The sequence below is a fragment of the Eschrichtius robustus genome, chromosome 11 (genome assembly GCF_028021215.1).
Source record: "Eschrichtius robustus isolate mEscRob2 chromosome 11, mEscRob2.pri, whole genome shotgun sequence".
In the NCBI taxonomy this organism is placed as follows: domain Eukaryota; kingdom Metazoa; phylum Chordata; class Mammalia; order Artiodactyla; family Eschrichtiidae; genus Eschrichtius; species Eschrichtius robustus.
This window is the reverse complement of record NC_090834.1, coordinates 4,573,439-4,594,440: the sequence shown is the minus strand read 5'-3', so window position 1 is coordinate 4,594,440 and position 21,002 is coordinate 4,573,439. Positions and strand designations below refer to the sequence as shown.

Here is a 21,002-nt window from a genome sequence, read left to right as displayed (position 1 = left end):
TCTTTCAAAGACCTCTTAACTGGAAGGTGAAAGCATTAGATACTGGATTTTCTACTGTTGGCTTTTCCTTCTCAGACACCTTCAAAGAAGCCTGCAAACTCCTTCAAGGCTGGGGCCCAGTCTTACCTCTGTTCCTCCACCCCCAGAACAATGCCTCGTACATAACAGGCACTGAATACACATGGCTTGAATTAAATTGGCTCCGTTATCCATTTTATTTATTTTTTCCTTTGTCAATTTATTGGGGTTTTTTCCCATTATCCATTTTAAATTAACCCTTCCTACTTCTCCCCTTGCTGTTTCCTCTGTTCCTTTTGCAACTTTTTATGTCACTCCCTCTGGGAGGATGCTACCTCATTCTCAAATTTGATGTGTGAAACGGCTGTCAGAACCCAGACTGGGAAGATCTCAAACTCAGGACTCCCCGTAGAATTTCCGGGGGTGAAGACGCCCCCTATCACCTTACTAAAGACGTAATCGTTTCTTGGGTTTTCGGCAGACGCCCCACCTCCATCCCATCTGTGGCCACAGTTCTGTTTGACTCTTTTCCCTCCGCATGCTCCATGCCTTGCTGTCCTGTCCCTCACTTCCTTCCGCTCTCCTTGATCTGGTCCCCACCTTGACCCAAACCTTCTCTTTGTTTGGTTCTAACATTGTTTTCCTGCCTTCCCTCCCCTTCCTTTATCTACCACCTGGCATATTTTGTACAAAGCACGGTGATGTACTAATTTCTGAAGACCTACTCTGCCTGAGGCAGACACCTTTTCAAACCTCACTCAGCCCAGGATGAAAAATCTCTCTTCTGCCTGTTTCTGAGATCGTTTCTATGCTTTGGTCTCACTGGGGTTGTTTATTTTTATATGGAAGGCTCTAGAACAAGAACTAGGCTACAGCGTAATACAGTGCCCTGTAGATTACTGTTTCTCAAACACTACCACTCACCACAGAACGTGTGCTCCCACGACACAGAGGCTTAGCAGGGAACAGCCTGGCATAAGCTGAAGCTTCTCTTAATGCCAACAAAAAACATAGGCTACCTCAAAACACATCTCTTTCCAAAAATCTTTTGGTGAAGCTGACACTCTAGACCGGTACGCCATATTGGACCTGTGAGTTCAGATATTCCTTTGGGAGGAGGGGCTTCCCCACACCAGCCAAAGAGGCACAGCACTTGTAAGATGCTCTTGTAAGGACTCATCTAGGCTGAAAAATTATATGGAAAAGCAATGGTACCAGCAACCTTCTTAATGCCTGGATTAGGAGATAGTTTCCCCACGATTCAGGACCAAAGCTAGGTTGCATCAGTTCAGTTCAGACCAGGAACTATAATTGTATGTTGAGGCTTGTGCTAAGCCATGGGAAGTTGAAGATGAAGCAGATAAGGTCTCTGCTCTTGAGGAGCTATAGTCTAGTGAGTAAGACATGTAACTGTGTAATTTTAATATGACACGGTAAGTGATAAAAATCAAGATGTCTAAGGTAGTATGGTAGCACAGAGGTGGAGCACATAGCCCGACCTGGAGGTTCCAGAAGGCTTTCCAGAGGAGATAAGCCCACCTATTGAAAACTGAGTAAAGGTAAGCCAGGTGAAGAGGAAATGAGAACGACATACTAGGGGGAGGGAATAGCACGGGTCAAGTGCATACTGTAAAGGTCGTGGTGGGAAGAAATGGGTGACGAAGCTGGATACACACACCAACAGCCAAGACCTGGGGACACGCAATGCAAATCCATGAGGTGGTTCGTCAAAGAAATATTCTAAATTCCATCGTGTTGTAGTCAGATTCACACTGTAAGTAGGTGATGGTGGCTGCAGAGTGGAAGGATTTATGGACGGCAGGACTACAGGGGGTGCAGTAGTCCAGGCAAAAGACCACGAGAGCCTAAATGAGATCACTGCTGTAGGAATCAAAGGAAAAGGGAGAACACCAGAAAATCTGGGGAAGCAAAATAAGCAGAATGTCTAGTCTCTTGGGGAACTGGGACACTGCAGGGCAGAGTGAAGGTCAAAGAGGAATCTAGGATGACCGCCCCCTCCCAGGATTCTGGCTTTGAGAGTGACTGGATGCTAAGCCATTACCTGAGTTTGGGATACAGAAGAGAAGCTGATCTGGTGGGGAAGGAAGATGGGGAATTCACTTTGGGACATGTTGACTCTGAGGTGTCTAAGCAGCAGCTTTGTGTTTCCATGCATGTCTGTCCATTCAGCAGGTGGTTAGATATGTGAGTCTGAAATTTCAGCAGTCAGGGTCAGAGTCCCGGAGTCATCAGCGTGCATGTGGTAGGTGAACCGTGGGTGGGTGTGAGTTCTTGAGACAAGAAGACACATAAAATGGACCCGAGGCTGCTTGTGTTAAAGGAGAGGAAGAAGGTTATGGCAGATGAACAGAGAGAGCCAGGAGAGATGCATTACAAAAGCCAAAGGGCATAGATAATCTCAAAGATAAGTGACGAGTTGACAGTGTCAAATACAGAATAGCCTCGGGAACAGAAGAGAGGTCTATTAGATACTATTTGAGAGATTTCCATTGGATGAAACAATACAGAGGGCATTTGAATACAATTTCAGTGTGGTGGTGAAGAGGGAGGGCCAAATGGAGTCAGCAATTGTCTTTCCAGGTTTTTTTTCAAGAAACTTAACTGACATTGACAATATTTGATTGCATTACACAAAACCACCCAAATTCCTTTCTATCCAGAGAAAATGTCATTCAAGTGGTAATTGAGTTCAATAATTAATGACTTCTCAAGTAATTTTTAATATTAAAGATTGTTTTTAATTATCTATAAATAATTATCAAAGTTATTTATTGGCTACTAACTGGGTGAGATGATGAGGAAAAGATCTACATGTTTTCTGTTTTTTTGAATTTTTATTGGAGTATAGTTGATTCACAATGTTGTGTTAGTTTCAGGTGTACAGCAAAGTGAATCAGTTATACATATACATATATCCACTCTTTTTTAGTCTTTTCCCATATAGGTCATTACAGAGCATTGAGTAGAGTTCCCTGTGCTATACAGCAGGTCCTTATTAGTTATCCATTTTATATGCAGTAGTGTGGATATGTCAATCCCAATCTCCCAATTTATCCCTCTCCCCAAAGATCCACATATTTTGACCACATAAAGCATAAAATTTTGCAAAATTATATGCTGTTTGGAGATAATGTACATAGTAAATGTATGCACTATACAGTAAAACAGAAAGAAGTGAATGCTAAACGCACAATTCATGATGATGGTTGCTTCTCAGGGGGAAGTAGGGGGAGATGGTCAAGGAGGGGTCAATGGGGGATTTCTCTGGCAGTCCAGTGGTTAAGACTCCGCGCTTCCAATGCAGGGGGCATGGGTTCAATCCCCGGTCGGGGAACGAAGATCCCACATGCCGCATGGCACGGCCCAAAAAAAAAAAAAAAAAAAAAAGGAGGGGTGGAGGGGTCAAAGAACAGGAAGCCCCAAGGATGTTAGGAATGTTTTATTTCTTAAGCTGGCTCGTGGGACACAGTTGTTAAGTTATTCTTTGTACCTTTTATATACATTAGATGTATCATTCTTATGATTGAAATAGTAAATAGGAAGAGACACACTGTTGTTCTTTTTCCTTTTTCTGTTATTATTTTGTGTGAAAAAGTCTTGGGCCTGGTCACAGTCGAAGGGGAAAAGGCTATAAAGGGTGAGAGAAGTTCACATCGACAGAACGAGGCCCAGAGGGCACAGGTGAGGATGAAATCGGAAGCACAGATGGAGGATGGTCCGTGAGAGGAGGGGTGAGTCTGAGGAGAAGAATGGGTGTGGGTATGTATGAATTTGTAGGTGAAGGAGAGGAAACTGAGGTGATGATGCCTTAGTCTCAATGATGTTGTCAACAAATACTCACAACCTAGAAGTTGAGAGTTATGTTTTATTCGGCGGGAATTCTTAGCACTTCAAGCCCACGAGGCAGCATCTCAAGTAACCCTGAGAGAACTGCTCCGAGGAGGTGAGGGGGGAGCTAGGATATACAGGAGTTCTGCAACAAAGGGCAGGTAGTCTGAACATCAAACAATTATTGGAAATTAAAGAAAACCAGATACCCCAAGTTAAGGAATTTAGCGCTTTTCTATGTATGGGAAGATGCAAGACTCTGGGCTCACTGACATCATTCCTTTGATGTGCACCTCAGCTATCTGGGGCCAGTATCCTGTGCTTTCTCATCCTGAGTCCCCTCAGGGCTCACCAGCTCACTGTCTGGTATCCTTGGCTTACTGACCTGGTAGGAAATATTCCATTTCTCAGTGTTAACAGAATGAGAGAAAAGGTTGACCTGGAGTTGGCTGAACTCAGGTTTGAGGGAAGCTATGCGTTTTCAAAGACTAGTCTACGGGAGACGGAAGGAAAAGCTTGCACATGGCAAGAAGGGCTGCTAGTGAAGCAGAAGGCCCAGCAGCCACATTGTTCACTGAGGCAAGTACTGGACAAGTTCACTGAAAGGAGGGAAGGAAGGGGAATATATTAAACTTTTTTGCTTGTTGCTTGGAAAATAAGCCAACCTTTCAAGTCCAGAGATGCCCCTTTCACTCTAACGTATGCTGAAGCGGCAACTGGTAACTGCCTCTCTGTTGGTGACATCCGTAACCTGAGTTCCATTTTCCCTTGCCATGACTCAACCTGCTCTAATTCCTTTTCATTTTTCATTTCAGAAGAGGGATTTTAGAACTAGGAAGGGCCACGGAGATTACCTCTTCCAAACTATAGCCATTTAACAAACAAGGACATGCTGATCCTGAGGGCTTACATATCTTGCTCAAGATCACAGAGTTAAGTTCACAGCAAAACTTGGGACTAGAAGCTAGGTCTTCTGACTCAGAGGCCGAAGTTCTTTATTAGAGCTTGAGAAATAATGGAACTTAGCCTAGATTTGTTCTTCAGTCCTTAATTCAAGATTCCAGTAAGATCGCCTAATTCTCATGAGTTTGAAAGAGGCAATCGAGAAACGCCCAGCTCCAATGCCAGCCCCCTCTGTGAAGCCTTCTCAGACTCTCTGGTGAAAGTTATTCACTTTCTACTCATGTCCCCAAGCACTGCTGTCAGTATATCTCATGACGTTCAATTTTTCACAAGTATATGGCTCCCTGCTGGATTATAAACTCCCAGACGGGAGGGATCCCTTCTTATTCATTTGATTATTTACTCAGCATGCAGCACTGACTCTTGTATTTCATAGGTGCACGTGGTGGGGGGCGGAAAAAAGAAGAAATGAGAACATCTTTTGTTTAGGAACCCAACCGAGCTGGGAGGTCACTGAGCTCTTGTTCATGGTGATTTTTTTCCATATCATCATGAATTCATGCCAGAACAAGGTTCAGACTCATTCTGGTCTTACTCCTTCTGACCATGCTGTTCGAGGACCCGCCCCACAGAGAAAATAAAAATGACACAGTAGCTGTTAAAATCTGAAGACGAGTGATGGACTTCAGAGTTGCTTAAGGCCTCTCAGGCTAGTGTAGAGCAGGGATACACCGTGCCTGAAGTTCAGGGCTAAGCCATGGTCACAGCTGCCTGTTGGAACTTCCAACACTGCACCTTGTGCTTCTTCCACATTTTATTACTAAGCAGCTCATAGAACAAGGAGGGGTATCAACCTTGTTATTTGCAGAGGAACAGAAAGCTGAGTCAGGCACGGTTGGTTGTATTCCAAAGTAAACACAGACCAGAAACCATCTGAGTGTTTCTGTTGGCAAGGACAGATTCAGAAAGTATAAAAACCATGTTCTGCCGTAAAAGAATATGCTATGTTCTTCCCATAACCTATTCCCTACTGACCAAACACACTTCCTGTTCCCATTAAAAAAAAAAAAAAAATACACTCAACCACCGCCTTCTCCAAAGCGAGGTAAAGGTTCAACAGTGATTTCCCCACTTTAGGGTCAGCCACTCAAAGCAAAGGACAGCAGCTTTGGTTCAATCATTTACTTCTCCTAAGACAGAAGCCCAGGTTTCTCCCCCATGGACTGCGGGAATGGGTATAAGAGCACCAGAGAAGAGAGGAAACTGACATTTATTACACACTTGTTCTAGTTAGCTGCTGGACGTTTTCAGTTAATGCTCACGAGATCCCTGTGAGGTAGACATTAATGTCCCTTTTTAGAAGGAGGGGTACTGAGATTCAGCGAGTTTATAGGACTCAGCCAAGGTCTTTGACTTTTTTAAGTAGACTGTCTTTTTCCATTCCCAATCGAAGACGATTTTGAGGCTTAATGCATTCCCCCCACGGAAGAGAAAGACACCTGGTCTTTTCGGCAAAGATGGTGGGGATGGCAGGGCAGAGACAGTGAGTAGCACCGCCCAGCCCCAGGGGTGACCAGCTGCAGCTGCCGCTCAGCCTTCGCATGTGCTGTCTGCTCTGCCTAGAACTCCACGAATACCACCTGTGTTTACCTGTTTTTCAAGGAAGCTTCAGTGACACTTCCCTCTGTAATCTTCCTCCTCTTTCCCTCAGGCTGAATTGGAGTCCTCCCTTTATTGTCCCAACACTCTACTAAAATAGTTAATATATGTGTCACAATAGCTAAGTTACTCTTTTTTCACCACAGTTTGACATTATTATAGGCAAAGCCCTCCCCTGAAGATTGATGAAATCCATTTTCAAGAGTAAAAGGGGAGACAAGGCCACCAAGACAATTCAATGGGGGAAAGAAGAATCTTTTCAACAAATGGCTGGGATGACTAGATATGCGAAAGGATAAAGTTGGATCCGTACCTAAAAAGTTAATTAAAATGGATCAAAGACATAAACATAAGAGCAAAAATTAGAAAAATATTAGAAGAAAACATAGGAGTGAATCTTCATGATGGTGAGTTAAGCAGTGGTTTCCTAGATATGACACAGAAAGTACAAACAAGGAGAAAAAAAAAAAAAAGATAAACTGGATTTCATCAAAATTCAAAGCTTCTGTGCTTCAAAGGACACAATCAAGAAAGTAAAAAGACAACCCACAGAAAGGGAGAAAATATTTTCAAATCATGTATCTGATACAGGACTTGTATCTATAATATATAAAGAACTATGACAACCCAACAATAAGAAGACAAATAACCCAACTTCAGATGAGCAATGGATGTGAATAGGCATTTCTCCAAAGAAGATATACAAATGCCCAATAAGTGCATGAAAAGATGCTCCACCTCACTAATCATCAGGGAAGCAAAATGGAACAAAACAATGAGCTACCACTTCACACCCACTAGGATGGCTGAACTAAAAAAAAAAAGATGGACATTATAAGTGTTGGTAAGGATGTAGAAAAACTGGAACCTTCATACATTGTTGGTGGGATTGTAAAGTGGGGCAGCCACTTTGGAAAACAGGGATGAACCTTGAAAACATGCTAAGTGAAAGAGGCCAGCACAAAAGACCACATACTGTATGATTCAATTTACATGAAATGTCCAGCATAGGCAAATCTATAAAGTAGATTAGTGGTTGCCTCGGGCTGTGGGGGACAGGATGGAGGACTGGGGGAAACGGAGTGACTGATGGGTGACAGGTTTCTTTTGGGGGTGATGAAAATGTTATAAAATTGACTGTGGTGATGGTTGCACAACTCAGTGAATATACTCAAAAATCTCTGAATTTTACACTTTAGGTAAATTGTATGGTATGTGAATTATATCTCAATAAAGCTGTTATTATCAAAAACAAAAACAAAAAACAAAAGGATACGGACAGCCAAGAAAAAAACTGTTAGGGAAGTGGGCTTACACTCCGTAAAATTCTGAAGGGAGAAGAACACCCTGGCATAAACAACAAAGAAAGGCAGGCAGCCTGATTTCTGTTTCCTTCCAGAAAAAAGGAGAATAGGAAGCTGACCTCGAATACAGCAGGGCCTCACAACCCCATCACTAGGAGCTCGGGGCTGCACATCTGTTGCTGTGGGGGGCTGTCTTGTGCGCTGTAAGATGTCATGTCTAGCGGCTGGTCTCTGCCCACCAGATGCCAGTAACACCACCACCAGCCACGCGGTAACCGTCAAAAACGTCTGCAGGGCTCCCCAGGTGGCGCAGTGGTTACGAGTCCGCCTGCCAACACAGGGGACACGGGTCCCAGCCCTGGCCCGGGAAGATCCCACATGCCGCGGAGCAGCTAAGCCCATGCGCCACAACTACTGAGCCTGCGCTCTAGAGCCCGCGAGCCACAGCTACTGAAGCCCACGTGCCACAACTACTGAAGCCCACGGGCCACAACTACTGAAGCCCACGGGCCTAGAGCCTGTGCTCCGCAACAAGAGAAGCCACCTCAATGAGAAGCCCGTGCACGGCAACGAAGAGCAGCCCCCGCTCGCCGCAGCTAGAGAAAGCCTGCACGCAGCAATGAAGACCCAACGCAGCCAAGAATAAATAGATAAATAAATAAATAAATAAATAAATATATATATATCTCTCTCTTCAGACAAACGGTCCCCCACAGAGGACTGCTGGACTCGAGAAATGGACCTCTGGGTTTGCCCTGCAATGTAACAGACCCCTGGGTGCCTGAATTCAAATTAGGTTGTCTTTTTAGGCAGGGCAGTAAGGTGGGGCTGGAAGAACCATTTCAAGAGAGGAAATGCATCTATGTGATATCAGGTAGGAAAGGAGGTGACGAGTCAGGGCAGCTCAGAGAGAATTTACCACAATTGTCTTTGGCACCTTTTTGGTACAATTTCTGCCATTCTTATGGCACCACAACTTCTTCCCTGGATTTAATAAAGATTGTCAATATTTAAAAAAAAAAAAAACCAAAACTATGGAAGCCTGAGTGTCCCACCTGTTAATGTTAGCCTAGAATACAGCTGTATGATTCAGAACAGGCTAGGTTCTGCTGGATAATAACAGCCCACAGAGCTCAGTGATGCTTTACCGTTTACTTCTCATGCCACGTGTTCATCGCGGCTGATTTGGGGCTCTGCTCCGTGTCTCCTCACTCTGGGATCTAGGCTGACGGAGGAGCTACCGTCATGAACACTGATAGTGATGAGGGAGAGGTGACTGTTCTGGGGGTCTTGAACTGGCAATTACACACGTCAGCCCAGAAGCAACACATGTCACTTACGCTCACAACTCACAAGACCCCACCCAACCACAAGGGGGCCAGAAAGTGCAACCATACCACGTGCCTAGAAGACAGAGCCAGAAATGCTCAATGAACACGAAATACCCTCGAATTATCTTCCATACTGCTTTCCCTGTTCATGCAGACCATACACCTGAACACACATGTATACAGATATGCGGAACGTTCACTGCTGCACAAAACAGGGTCGCATTATAAGCAGTCTTTTCCATCTTTCATGTCTCCCCCAACAGTAACTCGTGCAAAACCTCCCAGAACAGCAGGTATAGTGCTAATTCATTCTTGTTAGTGGTTACGTAACATTCCATGGTGAAGATAACTTAAGTCACAGGTGTGACTGGAACTAAGCAGAGGTCCAGGCTGGGTAGTTGGTAGTCTATGTATCTGTATCCTGTCCTCATGAATTTGAGGAAATTGGCTTTAACTCTAAAATAGGGGGAAATATTGGATTCATTCAAAAAGAAAAGGCACCACATCGTTTTATTTTTAACTACAGGCAAATGGCACCGACCACGGTTTCTCCTCTCCTCTGCACCATCACCCCCTACTCCTAGAATTCTCCCTTCCTCCTCTTTCCTTGCTCCCCACTCTTCCCCACTTTCACCTCCTTTTTCTCTTTCTGACACCTTCTACCTTGTCTTCCATTTCAATTACTTTAAATGAAAAAAAGGGAAGGCAGACTGGGGAAAATGGTTACAAACTAGGAGGAAGGTTACAAGGAAAGCTGGTGAAACCTTACTCAGACGATGTTCCTTTTCCAGTGATCTCCCCAGACGTGAAATGAAAAGTTGTCTAAACCTCTAGCCTTCTCGGTTTCCAGCTTTAACTCAAAGCTACTACCCCTCAAAACATTTAATCCTCCCTTCATACTCCCATTCCATCTCACGTAATATTAAAAGAGAGTAAACGTATTAAAAATAAGGGAATTTGTCTGTGTGGAAGCACTTTCTAATGTTTTCCTATCTGTGGCTTTTCTGTAGATCGACGTATTTTACAGTGCAATGGCCCCACCATTCTGTGTATTCAAGGGCACTCACCCCTTAAATGTTTGCTTTCTTATTTAATATTTTTAAATTATTTTTTAAGCTAGACTTCTCAGGGACTTAGTCTATCTGAACGGTATTATCCAAATTATTGGAAGTCTAAATTTTTATTGTTGTTTGAAGTTACTGTCTTGTTTCTTTTTTAAAACTGGACCCATCCTATCTCTCTAGACGTTCTATAATGTAGCTAATCTAATAACCTATTAATTTGTTGATGGAAGAAATCTACCTCCCCTGCTCCTCTTCCCCATCAAATCAACGTACTCAGACCTCCAGAAAGTTAAAAGGAGTTAACTTTCTGAGTCTTAACTCAGAAAATTAAAAGGAGTTTCTTCAGACATGCTGCAGGCCCTACGATCCCCTGGCATGAATTTTAAACCAGGTAAAAGGGAAGGGTGAGGCTTGACAAATTGGTATGGACGCCACACAAGCAGACGAGGACCGTGCCTCCACTTAGGGTTCTGCCTCTCAGAAAAAACAGGGAAGGGCAGGGAGAATTTGTAAAGCTGGTTTTTCTGCACTTCTGACTAGGAAAACAAAGTAGTGTAACAGGCTTGACCTGGAAAGGGACCTGTGTTAAACATTAAATGAAAAGTGGAGCTTTTTTTCTTTTTTAATGTTTTTCAGTAGAGGATTAAAAAAGAATGAGAAGGCCTTCCAGTTACGGCAGCATAATGAGATAGGCAATTCCTTTCTGCAAAACACCCCCCCCCCCGCCCCCCGCAAAAATATAAGCACAGCACTAGACAAAATTATCAAAACCAACAATTGCAGGGAACTGGAAATTGACCAAAGGGTAGACAACAAATTGAGCCGCGGTGATTGTTAAATTACTTGTTAAATAAGGGTCCCGGAATGTTGGATGTCGCATCGTGAGCCTCAGTCCGACAAAAGCCCACAAGAGAACCGAAATAGAGAAGTTGACTACTCACAGTCTTGGAGGAGTACAGGGTGGGAGGTCAAGGCAGGGTGCAGGCAGAAGGAGGCCAGACTGGGTCATACGCCTTTATTAAGGTCCACAGACGGAGTGCTTCAGGGTTCCCAGGGAAGCTAGACTGGTCAATTCAAACCAAAAAGATCAGGGTTCTGGTAAGTTCTGCAGGGGGCTCATCCAAGGGGTACACCAGGGGGAAGGCCCCGGGACGTGGAAGAGACTGTTTATCACTGTGGCTCTGCAGCTGTTTCAAGGGCATGCTCACAGGAGGGGCCCGTGTCAGTTCAAGTCCCCTGCAGGCCACGGGCCACACAAAGGGATGCTGAGGTGGCAATATTATGGAACAGTTCAGCTCAACAGTGGAAGGCTGTGGGTTCTGTGGCCACACCCTAATAAGAGTCCCCCTCACTCAGTGACTTTTAAATATGCTGGTACTGGCCATGAAAACAAGTTGCTCCGCTGCCAGGACACAGACACAGGCTCAGGGCAGTGACGGGGGTCAGAAACGCTTGGCTTCACGAGCTAAGCATGGAAATGAACACTCTGGAATGAGCAGGGGAAACGCACAGCTGGGGTGAGCGGCCGACCAACCAGGAATTTAACAGGGAAAAGCCTAGAAATGAGTCATGGAAGGGCTGATACAAGCTCTCCACACATCTCTGGCTGAATAGCCTGTCACTTTACCAAATCTGAATGACTGTATTCATTTATACTTCGAGGGCTGCAATAAAAACCCTCAATTTTTCAAATTAGGTGAAAAATAGTTTTTCATTTGCGTTATCTTTACACAGTGAGATTTACTATCAATTTGTGTTATTTTGTGAATTATGTGGTTTGTGTCTTCTGCCCATTCTTCTACGGTCTTTTTCTTACTAACTTGTAAAGGCTCTGTAGTGGAATATCCATGTATCACAGCTATTGCAAACGTTTTCCCAAATGGTTTGCCTTTTGATGTGTTTCATATGTAAAATGTTTATGCAGATGACTTTCTCTTTTCTAGTTCCCTCCTTTACCTCTATGTTTACAAATGCTTCTCTACTCTAAGATCAGGAAGTATTTACCCATCCTCCTCCTCCCTTCTATTTTACCCCCGTTTTTAAAGCCTCAGGGCCAGTGGTATTCTCCTGGGCTTGCAACTCACTGAGTGGACAAGACTTCAATGACATAACACAAGCTTATTCTATGAGAATAACGGGCTCCTTCTCAGTTCAGCTTACAGCTCGGAATCCTCGGTCATGGATTGTGTTTCCTGCCAAGTTATCCATTTATGTCTTCCCCATTCAGCCACCTAACAGCTGTCCCTTTATCGTTTAGGTATCCTGGGACCCTGATGGCAAATTTCAAGGGCCACGCTCTCCCAGGGAGCTTCTTCTTGATAGTTGGACTGTGGTGGTCAGTGAAGTACCCACTGAAGTACTTTCACCAAAAGGGGAAGAGCAGCCGACTGACGCACCACTATCAGCGTCTTGAGATCACTGAGGCCGCCATCAGAACTTTATTTTCAGTCATCGGTAAGGAGGGGGGGGGGTCATTTGGCCCAGGGATCTCCTTGTCATACTCAGAACCCGTAACCCACTTCCTGGACCCTGTGAAAAATGGATGTCTCCACTGGCAGGTATAACATAACAAGAATTTTCGGCGCTAAATATTTTACCATTGCATCTATTGTGTACCGAGCTTGGTAACGTTGACAGTTTAATAGCACCTTATATCATAGTTCTAAGTTTCACACTACGAAAAACTACCACATAGACTACAGCATTCTTTGCCCCAGAAGGATACAGGTATAATTTGTAGGAACACAGGCATTAAGTTGTAGAAATAGAAGACATACTTAATGAAAAAGACAGAACAGATAAAGAGGAAAAAAAGAACAAATTAGAGTTAAGCTCAGGTACGTGAGTTATGAGAAGGTACTAAACGGAGCTTAGTTTTAGAAGAGTCATCTTTTTTCCCCCCAGCTGTCTCCCTCCCCTAGAAGCTCAGGAGTGGTTAACACCCAGCTCGTACCCTCCATCCCCAAATCTCTAGCGCTTAGAGATGGGGATTCATGCTGGAAGGCTAGTCAGAGAGGCAGTGGAAGAGAGCGAGAAAAGCCAACAGACAGCTGTCTGAGGGGGACGTTCCTTCACTGCGCCCCATTCCAACAAACCCACCCACTCCCATGGCCACCTGACAGCCGTGCAGCCCACTGGCGGCCCTCGCGGAACAAGCGGTGTCAAGCGCAGACAGAATTCCTTGTCAGGACCAGCCCGTCACACGAGTGAGGAGGGAGCTCATGCAGCTACGTCCTGCCTCCTGTCCCCTTTGGCCTGGTTTCTCCAAGGAACGGAAGCAAGGGCAGTAGCTCCCCGTGGAGTGAGCAAAGGTCACAGGCTACACCGGTCACCCAGGCATCGGAAAGGCTTTGTCGTCTCTCTGAAGCTGAGAAGCGATAGGGCCCATGTGGCTTAAACAGTAAAGGACAGCATCAACTTGGCCTTAGAAAAGCTAGAAAAATGATATTTTGGCCTCCTTCCTATGTGAAAATAATACTCACCCAGCAACGGTCTCTTGGGCCTCTGCCACGTGCCAGGAGCTCGCTGTCTGGGTGCCGGGGGTGCAGGGGTGGGGAACAGGCACAGTCCCCGCTCTCGGAGGCCTTCTCTCCTGTCACTGGGAGGTCCTTTTCCTGGGTTGCTTCCACCAGCACCTTCATCCTTTATACATGATTCAGAAAGGGCTGGGGACTTCCCTGATGGTCCAGTGGTTAAGGCTCCGTGCTCCCAATGCACGGGGTCCAGGTCTGACCCCTGGTCGGGGAACTAGATCCCACATGCCGCAACCAAGAGCCCGCACGTGGCAGCAAAGACCCCACATGCCGCAACAAAGACCCAGGGCAGCCAAATAAGTAAATAAATAATAAATATTAAAAAAAAAAAGTGGGGGTGATCTGGGTTGAGAAAGAAATGTTTGGGAAACAGGGTCCAGAACGTTGTCACGGAGGACTTATTCTAGGCTCCGAGAACATTCTGGGCACCAGGCAAAAGGCGAATCTTTTGCTTCCGAGAAGTGAGAGCTGCCCTGTGGCACTGCTTCACCTGTGTGCCGGCCCCGTCTCCTGAGCTACAGGGTGGCCAGGATCACCAAGGTGTGGCCTTGGCCTTGTTCTCCCAGCATCTGAGACAGAGGCCAAGCGCCATGGGAGGGACCCTCAGCTCCGAGCTTGCCCCGGGCGCAGGAAAAGCCCACACCTGGGAGTCGCTGGGCTTGCCACGGCTATCTTCACCAGCAGTGTGTCTCGCTGGGATTGTATCATTTTCCACCGAATTGTTCCTTTCCAGGTTTATTTCACAGCTCGCTCGGCAGAGGGGACCCACAGAGAACGCATCAGCCACACTCTCGCTTAAGAGACAATGCCTTGCTGTCACCTCAGCTGCTCGACAAATGTCCTGGGGGCCTGTGTGGCTGCGTTCCTATTGCCGTTTCTCCCCCCTCCCCCAAAGGAACGGCAACAAAGGCAACACGTCTGCACAGGTTCCTCAGCAAATACGTATTTTATCCTGAAACAGCTGCATCTGAGGCAGCAGCGTAGGTCCACAGAGCTGTGGGCCGCCTTCGCCATGACTGGGGGTCACTCCGCCGTCTATTTGTCTCGGAGCTGTTCTTCCCTCCCTAACCTCCACTCCGCCTCCCTGCAGGCATGCTGGCAGAGCAGTTTGTTCCCGACGGGCCCCACCTCCACCTGTCCCACGAGGACCACTGGGTAAAGCTCAGTAACTGGCAGCACAGCACCATGTACCTGTTCTTTGGGGTCTCGGGAGTCGTGGACGTGCTGACCTCCCTCCTCACCCACATCCCCCTGGGGCTGGACAGACTGGTCATGGCTGTGGCAGCTGCCAACGAAGGTGACTGGGAGGTGTGGACGGAGCCTTAGAGGGACTGGAGCGCAGCAGATCAGAAACACTGCAAATTTAATCATCTTCCCCAGAAAGCCCCAGTCTCTGAGCTTCAAAATCCTATACAGGACTTGATCCTGTGCTCTGGATGGTACAGGTGGCACAGGAAAAGCACGAGGCTTTTAGCCAGAGCTCTGGCTGACAGAGCACCAACTCCTCCTGCCTGCCCAGCGCCCGCCCAGCGCCCACCCCCGCCCCGCCCTCCGCACAAAGACCGGTGGCGTGCCAGCACGCAAGGGGGTGACCCTCTGGTTAGGGGAGAGGTTCTCCGTGCTCCACCCCAACCTTGCGCTGTCACCGTCCGCTGTCACCGTCCGCACTGTCACCGTCCGCACTCCCACCCAGTGGCTAGGACACATCTCCCCACGCAACTCACGCTAACTGGATGAGAGAAAGCATGTTGCAATCCAGCCCCCTCATCGACTTCTGAACCTCAGAAGAACTGAAAAAAGGTTGAATGAGGGTAAAACTGAACGTCAAGTACACACACACAGCTGGTCACAAATCAACACCATCTCACCTTCCCATCCTGGACTGAACTCTACCACTGATTCGGTGAAGAGATGTTAAGATTCATCCTCTGCTGCTTGTATCTGCTTACACACACACACACACACACACACACACACACTCTATAACCTGCATTGGCTTGTTGCCCTAGATTGTCACATAAACTGATTTCCTAAGTGCCAGAAAATCTAGCTTTGAGGCAGACACTTCCTAATCAGGCTGAAGTTGGGAACGGATCCCCTGGGGCGGGGGATGGGGGTGCGGGGCGGGGGGGGGGGGGGGGGGGGGAGGGGGCGGGCCCGACAGCATCTCCTGCCCCACACAGGCTTCCTCTTGTACCACCACGTCCACCACCGGCCACCGCTGGACCAGCACATCCACTCCCTCCTGCTGTGCGCCGTGTTCGCAGGGGCTGTCAGCCTCACCTTGGAAGTGATCCTCCGGGACAACATCGTGCTGGAACTCTTCCGTACCAGCCTCGTTATTCTTCAGGGCACCTGGTTCTGGCAGGTAATTACTCAAAACCACGCTCCTCACCTGGTGCAAGGACGAAGCAGGCCCGCTGAGCGCGTCCAGGAGATGCAGCACTGACACACCACTCGAAGGGGGTCAGAAGCCACTTCTGCGCCCATGCCCACCCCTGACCTACGTGACTTTAGCCATCGATATCCTGCTGACGCATAAACAAGCGTCATCAACAGAGCACAGGTAGCGAGCAGGCTGAGGGTTTCCCTGCCTGCCCCTCCCAGCAGAGCTACTGACACCACTTACAGCCTCTACTTGCTAAAAACTGTTCCTCTGAAATGTGGGCCCTGAAATTTTAAGTAAGGCTACACTAAAACCAGAGCTAACAGAGCAATTTCCTGTGCAGAGGCCGTTCGATGCCAACAGAGGCATGGGGGATGAGCTGTCTGGGCAACTACAGACACTCTGGCAGCCACAGGAGGCTCGGGGGCTTCTCAGGCCCACCTAATGACAAGGCTGGCTTCTCTGTATAATCCACCAGATCGGGTTCGTGCTGTTCCCGCTTTTTGGAGCACCCGAATGGGACCAGGAAGATGACGCCAACATCATGTTCATCACCATGTGCTTCTGCTGGCACTACTTGGCCGCCCTCTGCATTGTGGCCGTCAGCTACTCGCTGGTTTACGGGTATGTCCAAGAGAAGATGACTTTTGTCTAGTTTGTCCTAACTCGCCCCGTCCCCGAAATGTATTACACTGCATCCTTTTTACCTCCACGCCCCACCCTTCATAACTAAGCAGTGCTAACGTCTACCACTTAATGAGGGCCAACTATATGCCAAGCTCTGTGCAAGGCACTCTATGCCTGCACGTGAGGGTGATGAAGTCTGAGAAGTTAAAGGACCTGTCTGTCTGGTCACGGCGACCTGACAGACCCAGGTTTCAAATGCAGTTCTGACGGATTTTAAGTCTGCAGTTTGATAGGAAAAACTCTGCATTAGGCATCAGTACTGAACCGCAGTCCCTGCTGTGTCCCTGGTTCATTCAGAGCCCAACACCTTATTCCTGGATTTGCCCTACTTCCCAGGGACATGTGATGGTCAGGTAAGACACCACAGCAGCAAGCGCTCACGACAGCACTCGCTCTCCAGAGGTTACGAGAGTAGCTAGTAATTCCTAAGCACTGACTGTGTCCCAGCACTGTGGTCAGCACTTAAAGTGTGTAAATTACCCCTCTTAATGCTCACTTTATAAAGGTTGCATGCGATGTTTATAGATGGGGAAACCAAGGCTTCAAAAGACTGAGTAACTGGATCAAGGTCACCCAAGGGGTAAACGGCAGAGCCCGGCTCTTCAACCACTGCACACCCGGCCCTGCTAGTTCTGTGTCGTCAGAGCCGCCCCTGTTCTTCCCTAGTTCCCGATTTCCCTACCCAAAGCAGGGATACTTCACCCAGAGAGAGTTCCACACAGACCAAACAGAAGGGAAAGCAGGCCATGGTTTCCTTGAGTTCTACTGCCCAGCCAGTGAAACAACAAATTGTGGGGCGGGGGAACTAAGTTGAGTCTCAGTTACATCACTGACCTTTAAGTGACCGTGAGTCCTTTCACCACCAAAGAGCGTTGTCTAAGAAATCGGAGATGCAGACGAGGCAGCACAGTATTTGAGAGAGACATAAAAAACATGCTCTAAGGGCCGGCGGACGCCTTCGCATCCTCGGGTGAGGGAATAAGGCAACTTGGGGCTCACTCCATCTGCAATTATTGTCTCCCCGTTACAGCTTCCTGACACGGGTAAAGAGGCCTGGAGACAGAGAAATCATTGGGATTCAGAAGCTGAAGTCAGATCACACCTACCAGGAGGCCCTCCTGAGCGGCTCTGATGAGGACTAGGGGCGGCCATCGGTCACCAACGGAGGATGGAGTGTCCTCTGGGTGCACAGCTGGTGGTCAATGGGGTAGCTCACTTCCTCCACTGAAACCCTCATTGTGATCCACCCTCAAGGGTCTGTATATTTGCACCTGCTCATTTAACCAACTAAAGTCTGTGCTGGTGTGGTACACTTTGTAGAGAAAAACAAAGCAAGCCTTTGTGTCTCAGTGTGAAGAGAACTCAGACTCTGAAAGTTTCAGAACAGGAAGCGACCTCATGGGTGAATTCAGGATATGAATCCAGCAGAATTTACTGCTTTTGATAATTTAGCCCTTTTTCCCTCAAGAAGGCAGGTACTTTCTTATCAGAAAGTGAATGACAGAGCCCTTATTTTAGAGATATAATTCTAATCCGTATTTTTTAAAGTAAAATAATTCACGAGCTTTGGTATTTTAAACATTACTTGCCAAGCATCTCCTAACTGATCATAATGTTCCGGAGTACTGCAATACCACGCACTGTTGATAAGTGACGAAGCTGGGCCAAAGGTGATTTTTTTGGTTAAATCAGGAAGCCAGTGGGTGGTCCAGCTGAGAGCTGGAACCCAGATATTCTGACTTCTCAAAAGTACCCTAGTAAGAGGGTGCTGACAGGAAACCTCTATAATAAGGTAGAGAGAAAAATGTCAGGTTATGGAAGGCCTTGAATTTCAACATAGCTGAAAGCGAAAGATAAAGAATCCTGCAAAGGACGTGAATCCTGAACTAGTGACATAAAGTCTTGATACTCGAATCTTGGTTCTGGACCTGTTCTTTTTTTCTTTACGTTTCCTTCAACAAATATTTATTAATCATCTACTTTGCACCAGCACTGAAATGGTTGTAAGGATTAACGAAATATGTGTCCAGCAAAGAATTCACAGTCTAAAGGGAGAGATATAAGCAGTTATGTGCAGGGTGACTGGTGCCCTAAGGGGTAAGTACAGATACCATGGGAAACGAAGGAGGGGAGGAGAAGGTGTGTGTTTGGGGGGTGCCCTACAGAAAAGCACATTCCAGGCACAGAGAATCCAGGCACAAAGACAGTGAGAACACGAAAGAACGCGGACAGTTAATCGAGCTCTGTAAACTGATAACAAGTGGGTTAGGACAAATCTGAAAGGTCGTAGGGACCCACAGTGCCATTCATTTGTACACGATTTCCCAGACCTTAAACTGCATTCTATCTCGTCTTGATTCTCACAACCACCTGTACTGCAAGAACACCAGGGCTCCTCAGAGAACCGGATCAGCCTGAGGCCACACAGCCAGGAAGTCCTAAAGCCAGCCTTCAGTAGGACTCAAGAGGCCAGCTTCTCTCCCGCTGTGCCCTCCGCTACTTCACACCAACACGGCAGGGATCACCTGTGTGGAGCACGTATGCTCTTTGGAAGGAATGCTGTACTTACACGAAAGGCAACCTCCCACGGTCAGCCAGCATCTCAGGGTCGAAGCCACATCTTAGGGATTAAGAATGAGCTACTTGAAGACACTGAATTTTAAGAAGAGAACCCGGGGGCCCCCTTTCAGGACCCACTTTGGCCTGCCTGCTGAGTAGGAACCCAAATGTTCATTTGGCAAGTCCTGAATGAAGCATGTTCTATTCAGCAAGTTCTACTGTTGGCCTTTAATGTAAAACATGTTCTCGCCTCAGGGACTGGAGGTGGGAAGAAGGAACACAGTCGCAGTTTTACTTTCACAGTAAAGATCTCCATTTTAGATTTTAAAAGTGGGGAGGGGACAGAACACTTTTAAGGAAGTGCAGCATTTTCTAGACAGTGAGGGGCTGAGGTGTGACAGTCAGATACAAAATATTAAAGTTTGTTCTGATGCCCCTGACACAGCACTGTTTGGGGTACCTTCAAGGAAGTGATCAAGCCTGCATAAATATTCTCAGATGTGGTGATAAAGTACAAACCGATCACAATGCCATTCACCAAATCTAGTCTCAGATACATGGTCTGAATAACTTCACCAGCCTCTGAGCCTCTGAACCAGGTTCTTCTGGAATTGTTCCCTCCAAAACACCCACCAGCTACCATGTCTCTACAAGACCCCTGAGGTCTGCACACAAGGCACCATGCCTGGTGCAAATGCCGGTGGTGTCACCCAAGCAGCTCCGGCAGGGGATGCCATCCTCTGGGACCCAAGGGCAGGCTGGGCAGGAAGCACCAGGTCACACTTACCACCGGCATCCTGAAACTAACCCGCGGGCTAGGATGTAAATATCTGCGGGCACCAAGGAGACAGGCAGAGTCAAGTGACTTCAGCAAATAAAAGTGGAGGTTAGGGTTGAGGCTGAACAAATGATGAAATCATTTGTTAGGTAAATTCAAAAGCGGTTTGTTTTAACCAGCAGTAAATGCCAGAGCCAGGATCCCTCAAGCTTCTACCTCTTTCCCGTCTGGAAACCGGCACACGGGCTTTTCACGTGACATTGTGCTCTAGGAAACAATGCCACGCAGACGTGCTCTCCTCCACTCAGGTCGAAAACCAGTCTTTTCCTTCTCTGCAGTCTCCGCCTCTCCCATTACCAATCTTATTTCTGCGCCAGCCCTCTACCACCCACCAACAGCTCAATCTCACCCCCGCCAATTCACCTCTGCTCTTTATGATCCAGGCTCACCACTCCCAGCTCCGGACGGTCCCCACGTCTCACCAGGACACATCACCGCCACGTCCGCACAGGAAGGCAGCAGAAAGGGCACTCGAATTAAAAGACTGCACTCACAGCTTGGCTCTCTTTAACTTCAACTCAGGCTTGGATTTTCTCACAGTTAGAACAGGGATGGCCATGTCTATTTTACAGAACTGCTTTACGAATCAAATGTCTGTGTACCCAGTGAGCCTCTCTTTCTCTGCACCACTGCAACCTGCCTGATCACTCAGCTTCCACCCAGCAACCCCTCCAAAGGAGGCCATTCCAATTCTTTGCCCTCCAACTCCACTTCCTCACAGAGACCCCGTCAAAGATCATCACTAAATTTCCATGAGTTAGGGATACATTTTTAATAATCTGGTTACTTTCAAAAAAGACAGGGAAGCCCTGTCGCTACAGAAAAGCTTCACCACCCAACCCCTGCTCCAACACGAAAGAGGCGTATACCG

At 47.1% G+C, this 21,002-nt stretch overlaps 1 protein-coding gene across 1 annotated transcript in view; it reads left to right on the top strand.

Moving 5' to 3' along the window:
• TMEM45B (transmembrane protein 45B) overlaps nucleotides 1-17,954 on the top strand; it is a 30,222-nt gene extending 12,268 nt beyond the window's left edge. Inside the window, exons 2-6 of the mRNA XM_068556454.1 lie at nucleotides 12,386-12,582; nucleotides 14,752-14,958; nucleotides 15,845-16,029; nucleotides 16,526-16,671; nucleotides 17,765-17,954. Coding sequence (XP_068412555.1) covers nucleotides 12,402-12,582; nucleotides 14,752-14,958; nucleotides 15,845-16,029; nucleotides 16,526-16,671; nucleotides 17,765-17,876 — 831 coding nt within the window. The 5' untranslated portion in view covers nucleotides 12,386-12,401 and the 3' untranslated portion in view covers nucleotides 17,877-17,954. The remainder of the gene's footprint in view (nucleotides 1-12,385; nucleotides 12,583-14,751; nucleotides 14,959-15,844; nucleotides 16,030-16,525; nucleotides 16,672-17,764) is intronic.
• Nucleotides 17,955-21,002: the final 3,048 nt, after the last annotated feature.